Genomic DNA, 11,299 nt, shown 5'->3' with positions numbered 1-11,299 from the left:
ATGTGAGCAGCTGGGGCTTGTGATCTCCCTGGGGCAACCTCGTGTCAGTAAGAGGTGAGCAGTATTACAGAGCAGCTGTCACTTAAAAAGTAATTGTGCGAGACTTTACATTAAGAGGAGGAAGTGGGTTTGAGGAGGCAGTGGCTGTGATTAGGTGTTTGCAGAGGTTTGGTTCCCTGAGAGTGGGCTCGCAGGAGAAACACTCCCTTAGTCCTACCTTCCAACTGTCCTACACTGTGGTCCCAAAGTCCTAAGCACAATCAGTCCACGGACCTGCTACAAGCACTGCATCTCTCCTGAGCTCTCCTTCCCTGTGCTTGCCTGGGCTCTGTGCCACACATCCTTGTCCCCCTGGGACACAACAGCCAGCCCCACTGACCCCTCTTGCCCTGGCCTGTGGGTTTTCTAGTCCTTGGGCTCCTGCTTTCTGGTGGAATCATGTCACCACGTGGGGTGACACCAGGGTATGTTCTGCCCTGGGAAGCTGAGCAGCTGTCTGCAAGTTGCCTCACTGCTTGGCACTTCCATGGGGAGACGTGCCTTCAGCCTCAGCTCTGCTTGCCCAGGTTGCCAGACCTTTATAGCTTTTCTCATCCACTTAGAGAGCTGAGTAATAAGCTCTCTGATCCTCCCTGGCCTTAGGGCATACAAGGCTGCAAACAATGATAAATCCTTCTGCCCATCTCTTGCCACTGTCCCTTTCTGGCCTGGCACCAACTCCCCTTCTCCCAGTCCTCAATGAGTGTTGCTCAATTTGCTTAATTTGATGGACTGCCACATCCCTGGGGCCGGTCTGGATCCCTTGGAAAATAATAACTGACTGTCAGCTCAGAGAACAACTCTGAAGTAACAGATGCTGCCGAGGAAGGTCTATTAAGTAAAACCTTCCCAACTAGTTACTGCCAGAGACTGTTGGATTCTATGTTCATACTTTCCCATTTTGACAGCTGAATGAGGAAACTGAATTCCTGGTTTTCTGTTGTCCAAGCTGGACAGCAGTGGAAATCAACTGCACTTTGCCAAGCACACTCCAGCTTTCTTTTTTTCTCTCACTAGTGAAGCCGAAAGGCAATAGGTGTGACTCATGCTGGCTGACGAAATGTGTGTGGTGTCTAAAAACCACATAATGGCTTGTTATCCCTCATTGCCGATAACCATTTGTGGTAGATATTAGGTGACTTTTCCATGGATGCGAAATGGACTGTAAATTAAGTGTTTCCCATCACTTCCAGTAAAAAGAAGCGGCCTCCATCTGCTCTGTGTCACCTTCAGTAATTTCTTCTCAACTGGAGAGCAAGAGCTCTGATGGGAGGAGCAAGGTCAGCTCGTTCCCCAGGGATGGCAATGGCTCTTACATCAGCTTTGTGACCCTGACTTTTGTTTTATGTGAGTGGGGAGAGCAGGAAAGAGGAGAGAGACGAGAAGGAGTACACAGTGGCCACCTCTGTAGTTTATGCAGTAGCATGTGTTAAATATAACACGCAGCAGTGGGGGAGATTGCTTTAACAGAGGGTCAGTAATCCCTGGCTGATGACTGTGTCCTGTGAAATGGGTCTCATGAAAAGAGTCTTGTGAAGGACAGACAGCCCACGAGGTGCCATTTCAGTGACAGTGAGCTCAGGAAGTGGAATGTGTTGTGTCTCTGGAGTTAGGGATTTTCTCCAGAAACTACCTAGTTCAGCCTTGCACTTCAACACTTCCAGCTTCAAGGGGTGACCTAAACCCTCAGAGCACTGACCTGGTTGAACAGAGCTGTAAGATATGACTCCAGCACTATCTATGGACTCCTACAAAGCCTTAACAGCCCCAGTAACAAAAATTAATGTTTTCTCTATCAAAGAGAATTTTAATCTCATGGAGAAAGGGAATCTCCAGATACAAACAGAAGATGAAAATATGGAAACTTATGAGGACTGTCAGTCCCTCAAGTAATTAATCTCAGGAACGGAATTGTTTCAACCTTTATTTCAAGACAGGTGCATGTATATGTATGTATGTAGGTAAGTCTAGTTCAGCCTGGAAGTGCAGTGGAATCAGTGTGTGAAATGCCCTGTCATGCTTTGAAAAGGAAGAAAGAGTGTAGCCTTCTGAGGAACAAATCTAATTGTGCTGTCTAGGCTAAATCTTTCTTGCTGTCCTATGCACCCCTGTCCACACCACTGACACAGCCTGCCCTGTCTGTGTCAGCCCACGCTGGGGAGCACCAGCCCTGGATACCCTGTGGAGACCTGAAATGAAAGCTGAAGGATTAAAAAAAAAAAAAAAGAAGGATGTGAAAATTTCATGTAGTTTTCCTACCAGTAGAAATGTCTTCTCAAACACTGGATGTATAATTCACCAATCACCTCCACCTCCCTCCTCCCCCAGCTCCCACCTCCAAGGGACACTAACGAGCCCAAATGTTACAAAGGAAAGGTTTATTGTTTGTTAGGAAGGGAAACATATTCTCACTTTAATTGGAAAGTGTGACAATCCCCAGCTTGGGGGCAGAATGCAGCTGTCTTTGGTCCTGGTGGTGCTCAGCATGGCCAGAAGTAAAAGCCCAAAATATCCCTTAGAATCAGGGAGGAGTATTCTGTGGGTGCAAGTCAGCCCACAGCTTCTCAGCCGAGAGGAGAAAAGCGGCTTCTTGGTACTATGTGAATAACTGCTTCAGCCACAGAGGTTTCCCCTGGGTCTGTGGCCTGGCCCACGTAGGGAAGTTCACAGCAAAAAGCATATGGAAAAGCTCTCCAAGGCCTGGAAGAGCTGCCTGCCTGTGGCACCTGAGCCTGCAGGAGTGCTCAGCCAGGAGCGGGTCGGTCCCGGCTGATGCCTGGAACACTCCAGGGCATTGGGAGCATCTGCAAAAAAGGAGCTTAGCACTGACATCCGGGTCTGAAGCCTTCCCAGTGTTTTTAAGAAATCTGATGCCTATCAATTCCTATGCCTATCGTATAAATATATAAATATTTTTAACAAAAGGCTTTCGAGTGTACAGCCAGCAATGACATGCTGAAATGTTGACAGAGTTCATTGGGAGACACGTAATCTGCTTGCCCTCGATATCTGCCTCATTTCAACCAAAAATACAGCAGTCTCTGGCTGTGCTCAGGTCACGTGCTGCCTGCAATGTGGGCAGAGCAGGACTTGTCCTCAGCAGCCCCAGGCTGCAATGAAAACAGGGATGTGCAGCCCAGAACCACTGAGAGCTGTCTGGCTTCAGCACGAGCCAGGCAGGGTGTGCACGAGTGCAGAGGTGCGTTGCAGAGGTCGTGCCTATGGATCTCTGATGTACACCTGTGTGACAAGGTCTACTGCAAGGCTCACAAGAACCATCTGAGTCCTCTCCAAGGAAAGGATGCATAGATCTGCAGATTCCACTTGGTCCATTAGAGAGAACCCACCAAATCCAGTGTCTTCATGTTTTCCCAAATTTTTATGTGCCTGAATCACTGAAACCAGTGTGTGAGTGTGTGCTTGAAGATTTTCCTCTGAGAGCTGGTGTCAAGATGTAAATGTCCCACGAGATATTCCCTTGGCTGAGGCTTCAGTAGTCTGCAGATAGCTGGCACAGCCAGTGGGCCTCTGTTCCTAAAATCTGCTCCCCAAAACCCCACAGTCACTGCAGGACCTGTGCTTCTGCTGTCCAGTGCAGTCCTGTCAGCTCCTTTCAAAATATCACCTGCTTTCATGGCCTTTACCTGTCAGAGATCATTTATCTGGATCACTGCAAAGGAAGTCCCTTGTTGCTCTTTCCCATCTCCTGTCTGGCCAGGCGAAGGGCTGTTGACCAGATCTGTTCTTCTCCTACTCCAAATGGCTTCAAGCCACCTGAGGTATTTTCCTGACTTACAAGACTTTTATTTGAGCAAACAGACAGCACTTTTGTCCTATATACAGGAACTGTCTAGCAAACAGAGAAACCCGGGGTTTCTCTGAATATGAGCTAAGCTTGTGTGACTTTCTTTGGCTTTAATTTCTGTCCTCCTCGAGGGCTCTGCACATCCCTTTCCCCCGAGAGTTGGAAAGATCCATCCTAGGTAGCAAATCAGCTGCACAGAGCTCCAAAGGCATGAACATGGCACACACTATATAAAGCCTGTTTGCACTGTGGTTTATCTGCCCTCCAGCTGGGGCTTTCCACAGCCCCAAGGAGGAAGGCTAGAGCAGTCTGCCTGTACGAGTACAGCCGGTGAGAACAGGTATCCCACAGGCAAATGGATTGGTAGGCAAGGCTGTACTTTACATGTTGCATTGCATACGTCAGCTCCAACAGAGAGCTTCTTCAGGGGGACTTTGTAACACCAGGCTGAGCGACAAATCGCTGATGTTGGCATTGGAGTTGGTGCACAGGATGACGTTATCTTCACGGAACAAGAAGAGCGCTGTGGTGAAATTTACTGCGATGGGATTTACTGTGTTGCCACTGCTCTGGACAGTCTGTATCCAGAGGTCACGGTTCTTAGGTTTCTCTGTCTTCTGCAGGGTCAACTTTAGCAAGTCCTCTTCCAGGTAGAGGGAACATGTCAGGGACACCAGGTAGAGGCCATCACAGGGGATCATGATGGAGCCATTTCTGATCTGAATAGAGCCTCTTTCAGCAGTGAGATTGATGGCTACTCCTTTGATGCTTGGGCCTGGAATGGAAGAGGGAAAAGATGATCCCATGATTACAAGTGTCATCTGGTAAATGGGTTGTTTTATAACAACTGACTACAGGAAAGATGAAAAAATATAGGAAAGGAGAGAGTGAATCAAAGAATAGGGCAGATCAGAGCTAGAATAACATCTGCTCTAGACAGATATCATCTTCTGTGGAAATTTCCAGGCTCTTTTGATTAAGCTGTGCCTTTTGGACCTAACTCCAGTTTATATGAATTCTTCCTCCAAATTTCTATTTATGCACCATTTACTTACTCTGTGTGTTACTTAAAAAACAGAAAAATATATTAAGTAAAGTATCTCTGTGAGTTTAGGAAGCATAGATTCCTAAAAAGGACAGGAAAATCAAGACAGTAAATAAGATGAGAAAAAAGTGTTCAGAGTTGGAAAGAAGACAAAAAGTGCTTCCTGTGAAGATGCTGGTAACATAAGCCCTTTTCTTGGGGTTTGGTTATGGGTTTTTTTAAACAGAAGACAGGATAAAAGAGCAGCATACAGACAGAAACAGAATAATCTAATTAATACAGAGCAGAATCAGGAGAAATTAAACTGGAACTTAGCATGAAAGTTTTCTCTTGCAATGAACAGTAACAGTTCCCAGGGCTATGCTGGTCATGTGTCCCTGCTGTGCTTGTCATTTTTCAGCACACCAGCTGAACACCCAGGACCAGGGGACTCAGAAGGTCTCCAGGTAGGCAGCATCGACTCTCTGGGCTGAGGCCAAATTTCTTAAGCTTTTCCTCTAAAGAACATGAATTTATGTTAAATTAGACTTTCTACTGTTAACAGGAAGTAAAATGGCCAACAATATTTTTAGTATGATTTAAAACTTTTAGTAATTGGTTTTATCACTGAGGTATGTCATGGGACAAACACTCAATGTAGCCGGCATGCAGGGCAGTGCTACTTCTGATAGGGTGTGTTTGCTCACTCACTCTTCTCCATGAAATCATTTACATTTTTCATACATTAGGAAACCATTGACTTGTCTCAGAAATACCCCAAGAGTGTGCTGCGTGTACTCAGTAAATTCTCAAAAATGCATTTCTTGTTCATTCGTGAAGTGAAAGCTTGTTTTAGGAGATAGGTGAGGGTTGTACAACTCCACGCAGATTTTCAGGTTTTTAGTTCCGCTCTGGGAAAACCCTTTTCTTTCATTTTGGCCCCTTGCAGCACTGGGGCAGACTTGGCCCCTTTCTCCCACAACAGCTCTCCTGGCACGATCCTCCATCAGAAGCAGCAGCCGTCACTGTGCCACAAAGCACATAACATCTATTTAGGCATTTTCGGGCCCCCCGGATGCCACAGTTGTCCCTAGGGTCAGTGCACAGTAGAGTGGGGAGACAGGAGCCCTTCCTCTGTGCCAAGGGAATGTGGTGCAGTGGTGGGTGCTGCACTGAGGGAACCAGGAATCACTGAGGGGCCAGGGACCCTCCCAGGATGCTCCCTGCCCCAACACCCACTCACCTGAGTACCGGATGAGGGTCCACGGCACTTCATCGCTCTGAGGCTGGAAGAAAAAGAGAAATCCTTGTTAAGGCACCTGGTGGACACCCACTGCTGCCACTGTCACTTTTGTTTCCCAGCCGGGACTGGGGCTTCACCTCCAAAAGCACAGCAGGCAGCCTCAGCTGGCACAGCTGCTGCTACCCAGCTATGCTTTGTACTTTCTTGTATATCATTATTATAAAATACGATTTTAGCAGGGTTCTCAGCCGGTGAGACTTCCAGCCCGGGACTGAGCCCTCCAGGCAGTGTTCCTGTTTAGAAAACCACGCTGGTGACTGTAATCGAGTCAAACCAAACAGTAAGGAAAGACCTCCGGGTGCAGAACCTCTTCTGCATCAGTGCCTCGAGTCTGACTTACAGCCAGGGGCACCCGGCAAACAGGTATTGTTTGCAGAGCAGGGATCCACACATGCTGCAGGGCACCAAGAAGTGGGTTTGGCTTTATGGTTCCTTGCACTTTGAATCAGGCTGTTACTGGATGTGTGTCTCTCACAGGCTCTTAAGTGTGTTAAGTTGTGTTTAAAATTGATTGGAACACCTCTCCTAAGGCAGACTGAGAGACCTGGGGCTGTTCGGTCTGGAGAACGGAAGGCTCCAGGGAGTCCGTAAAGCATCTTCCAGTACCTACAGGGGCTACAAGAGAGCTGGAGAGGGACTTTTGACAAGGGCTTGGAGTGATAGCACAGAGGTGAATGGCTTTAAACCGACAGAGGGCAGGTGTGATAAGATATGAGGAAGAAATTCTTTACTGTGAGGTGGTGAGACACTGGCACACATTGCCCAGAAAAGCTGTGGCCACTCCATCCTTGGAAGTGTTTAAGACCAGTGTGGATGGGGCTTTGGCTTTGAGCAACCTGGTCTAGCATGAAGGTGTCCCTGCCCACGGCAGAGGGACTGGAACGAGATGATCTTCAAGGTCCCTTCCAGTCTAACCATTCTATGATTCTGTGATTTGTATTTTATGAGTGTAAGGATGCAAATACAGAAATGTGCATCTTACTGATCAGATGCACAAAACACTGAAGTTCAGTATTGGATTTTTAAGTCTGAACTCTGCATCTCAAACTTGTCTCTCATCATAACCACAGAAGACCCGAATCTGCAGTCTCTTCACAACCACGAGTATTTAGCATTTTGCCTGATTAAAGACTGAAAGATTAGGCTCCCTGCTCCATCTCTTCACCTATTACAAAGGCTTTCTGGGGGAGAAAGTGGGCTGGTGAAATATGAATTGGGCTGACTTTCATGGATTTGGTCTCGTGCGTTACAAGGTCAGGGCAGCCCCTTCACTCTGAGCACAGGGAACATGTTGGAACAGAGCAGAGTGTGAGCACAGACATGGAAGTCTAGAGGTTCAGTGCTGTGCCTGGGTAAAGGCAAGTGGCAGGGGAAGGCGGCTGGAGCTGGGCTGCCCTCTGTGATCTGTGCCAGAGGGTGAGGTGGGTGCCGGTGCTGGGAAGAATCTGCTCTGGCACCCCCTAGTGCTGCCACAGCTGATGCTCTGCCCTTGCTCCATCGGTAAGGCTGGCTACGGCTGCCAAATGCAAGCTTTTAACACGCCGTGACTCAGGTGGAACTATCTCCATCAGCATTACCGTTCCTATCCACTGCCTCAGCAGCTTGAATCTTGGGCTCGCTCTTATTCTAGGCACCTGAGTGCACAAACATTTCACTCCTGGCTTAGGCAGCTGAGATTTCCAGGTAGTTTCCCAACAACACGATAGCAAACACGGGGTCACTGAGCATCTGAGGTCAAACAACATCCACCTCAGTCTGTGTGATCTGGCCACTGGTGAACAGGGTGTGTTAAACACAGACAGGCTGGATGGCAAACTTGTAGCAATTATATCAGCGCCGTTGTCACTAATGCACATTACCTGCCAATTATTGCACGATCTCAAAGCACTTTGCAGTTATCTACCAGTTAACTGTGCTGAGGATGTGTCAGTAGTAATGGAAGGACATCCGTGAGCTAGTAACAAAGTTAGTCACCTCTCTTTCTCTGTTCTGTCTTCTAATGGTGTGCAGGAAGGGGTGCCAGAAGGGCTGGGGTCACAGAAGTGCTTCTTACTGACTGCTTCAAATTTCCCTGTATCATTTACACACAGATTTTTAACTTCACTCCTGCCTGTTCTGCATCCCCAAACTTCCTCCTGCCTGGAACATTGTGTCTAGAGCCACGTGGCAGAAGTTACAGGAATAGGTTTGTAAGGCAAACCTCAGGGGCCTGATTGAGGGGGCCACTGTGTTCATGGGCCCAACTCCCTGTGTCAAAGAGATGGCAGATGAGTGTTCTCTGGAAGTGGGCTGTACCTTCTCCTCACCAGGAGATATTAGGATTAGGGTTTTTACCTCACTTGCAAGAGGAGAGCTGTGGCAAGAGGAGGTAATTCCAGGAGATATGAGAATTGTAGATGAGTGAGAGCAGACTATCACTACTCTTTCTTTTAACTTATTTGGAAATCTCAGCTGAGGCTTGCTCTAAGATGGCATCATGACAGAAATGAGATCTCTGTCCCTTTTAGTTAAGTACTGTCTGGGCTGCTGATGCTAACTTTCCTTAGCATGTGCCATCACATTAAATGTTCTGTGGTTTCACAGAACAGTCCAGGGTTTTTCTTTTCAGAGCTGTGAGAATGATGGAAAGGAATCAAATATGATCTTTATGTGAAAAACCACAGATATTGGCTTGCAAATAAAGTTAGTGTGGCACTCTCCAGCCTTGGAGAGCAGAATAAGACTCTTTCCAATTATAGGAACAGCCACTCAGTCAGTCCCATGGACCAGCACTCCCAGTCTGCCTCTCATGCTGTTGTCCCCCTACTTCCATAAAGTCTGTCTCCCTAAACTGCCCTAAAAGTCAAGTCAGGTTAGTACTCTTGCCCTTTCATCAGACAGTTATATGGTCAGTTCACAGTTATCCTACTGAGCCCTGTAATTGCACTGTGATGAAATCCCCCCACGTACAGCCCGTGAGACTGCTTCTGCACATTGTGGTGCACTCCAAACCAGACACCATGGTTATCTGTTAAAATAACAGAAACCAGTCCTAGCTCTGTAGTTAGCAAGTATTAAAAACCGAAAAAGTCCTCTGGTGACTCCTAGGACCTGGACTTTTCTTATGTTGCAGTTGCTGCTCCTCAAGCACCCTGTTCAAGTTTTTTCTGTTGAGGAAGGGTTGTACTGTGTCCCCTCCTCAGCTGCTGCTCTCTTGGGTGTGTAAGGCTTATAGGCAGAAATGTCAGATCCTGCCCTACTTCTCTAGAAGAGGAGGATTAGAGTTAACATTTTTACAGAAGAGCCAGATACTGAGAGATGGGCCTTCACAGCCAAAGCGTGACCCGGGAGAGGTTTCTGCACCTTGAGCAGTGTGACAGCTTGCCCTTCTCTCCTGGCTTACTCTCCCAAAAACTCTCTTCTCTCTCTCAGAGTAGTGGAAGGAGAAGAGGGCTGACCTGAATGACGTGTTATCTGTCAGTGTTACCAGGCTCATCATTCTACAGTTTAATAACCACCATGAGATCAGGTCAGTGCAACTTGTGCAGAGCACAGGGGTTTTCGTTATACAGCAGAGGACCCGGAGCACGAGGCCATCCCTCCCTTGCATGCTTACACGCCTGGCTTGCTACTCTGTCAAGTGTAAGTGGGAGGAAAGAATGAACTCGGGTAAAACGAAGCACAACAAGCTTTAAAGTGGTACACAGCTCCTGGAGAAGGTGTGGGAGGAGAAGTCGCTGGTGCACAAGCGGCACTGAAATAGCCGTGAAAGGTTGTTGGCAATCCACCAGCCTGCAAGCACGTGAAAGAGGCAAATGTGTCTGCTGCGATTTTTGCTGAAGTTCTGCGAGTTTCAGGCATCTCTGTTCTTTATACTGTGTGCAGTGGTGTTATGTGTACATGAAACTCCCTCTGACCACATCAGTCTTTCTCACACGCACACACACGCACAGGCTGTCCTCTGCAGACACTGCTCCTAACCCTGAGATGTGGGCAGGTTGACAGCACCAGAAGGCTTCAGAGGGTCTTGCTATAGCAGGCACAAGATAACTTGCTTTCTCACATATCTGCCAGCACATATAATACATTTTAAAAGTTGTTTATGGGCAATCTGGGTTCTCATTCGCTCAGATGATCGTATTTAATTAAATGGAAATACGCACAAGTCACTGCAAGTAGGGCAAGGAGTCAGACCTCCCTCCCCCAGGGGCCAGCGTAAAAAGTGTTCTTGGAACAATCTCTCTAATGGACAGCTTGGCCCCAAACCCTGCACTGGGCAATACTGGATGGTGTTTTGAGGACAAGCAGTGTAAAAAAAAAAAAAAATTAAAAAATAATTGCTATCATGAGGAAAGGATTAAAAACTTGGGGTTCGAATAAGGATAAACCTAAAAGCTTTTTTCTTTTCTTAAAAAAAAAAAATAAAGCCCATACAAATCTTTATAGGCCAAAGACCATGGGTTGAACATTAGCTCTTACCGTTGAGGGCTGCAGAAAATCTATACCAAGGTAAATCAGGCAGGCAAGCAGTAATATCCACTGAGCAACCGCGGACACGAGGTGCAGCGTGTTCCTAACCTGTCCTCTTTGCCAGCTCCTCCATTCATCCTCAGCACGTTCCCTTTCGCAATCCATCTGCTCTTCATTTCTTGGCTCTACTTCTGGCCGTCCTTCCATCTCAGCCTCACTGCCAGCAACTGCTGGAGAAGAAGCCAGAAGCAGAGCAGGAGCTCAGAAGGGGCAAAGGATGGATGAGCAGTGTGCTCCTGTCCCAGGAGCAGAGATGAAGTAAAGACAGTGCCTTCAGGAGCCTGCTTTATGCACCCAGAGAAGCAAGCAGGCGGGGGAACTTCTTTGTGACTAATCTAAATTTCCCCTTCCTTCCTTTCTTTCTTTTCTTTTTTCTTTTTTTTTTTCTTTTTTTTTTTTTTTTTTTTTTTTTTTTTTTTTTGTGTGTGTGTGAATGTGGGGGCTGATTTATTGCATCCCAGTTCAGTTTTGAGTAAGGGCCTTTGAAAGGAAATATGTTTATGTCTTTCATAGCTTCAACTGTGGACATCTTGACATGTCATCTTTCCAACAATCATGAAAAGTTGTTTGGACAGTGCTTGTCTTCACTCAGTCTTTTGTCAGCAAAGGCTCTCACTTT

At 47.1% G+C, this 11,299-nt stretch overlaps 1 protein-coding gene across 1 annotated transcript; it reads right to left on the bottom strand.

Moving 5' to 3' along the window:
• Nucleotides 1-4,245: 4,245 nt before the first annotated feature.
• Nucleotides 4,246-10,827, bottom strand: TNFSF4 (tumor necrosis factor superfamily member 4). The gene is made up of 3 exons (XM_017815643.1): nt 10,630-10,827; nt 6,112-6,154; nt 4,246-4,619 (listed from the first exon to the last, which is right to left on the bottom strand). Exons 1-3 carry the CDS (start codon nt 10,825-10,827, stop codon nt 4,246-4,248), a joined length of 615 nt encoding a protein of 204 aa, XP_017671132.1.
• Between the last annotated feature and the right edge of the window lie 472 nt (nt 10,828-11,299).

The sequence above is a fragment of the Lepidothrix coronata genome, unplaced genomic scaffold (assembly GCF_001604755.1).
Source record: "Lepidothrix coronata isolate B3197 unplaced genomic scaffold, Lepidothrix_coronata-1.0 Scaffold52, whole genome shotgun sequence".
Lineage (NCBI taxonomy): Eukaryota > Metazoa > Chordata > Aves > Passeriformes > Pipridae > Lepidothrix > Lepidothrix coronata.
This window is presented reverse-complemented; position numbering and strand designations above follow the sequence as displayed.

What these genes read in the sequence shown, in the direction of transcription:
- TNFSF4 (XM_017815643.1), bottom strand. Translation starts at nt 10,827, where the DNA reads ATGGAAGGACGGCCAGAAGTAGAGCCAAGAAATGAAGAGCAGATGGAT. An exon ending in ATTTTCTGCAGCCCTCAACG is followed by an intron (nt 6,155 to 10,629) that starts GTAAGAGCTAAT and finishes TTTTTCTTCCAG; the next exon opens with CCTCAGAGCGATGAAGTGCC. An exon ending in GACCCTCATCCGGTACTCAG is followed by an intron (nt 4,620 to 6,111) that starts GTGAGTGGGTGT and finishes CTTCCATTCCAG; the next exon opens with GCCCAAGCATCAAAGGAGTA.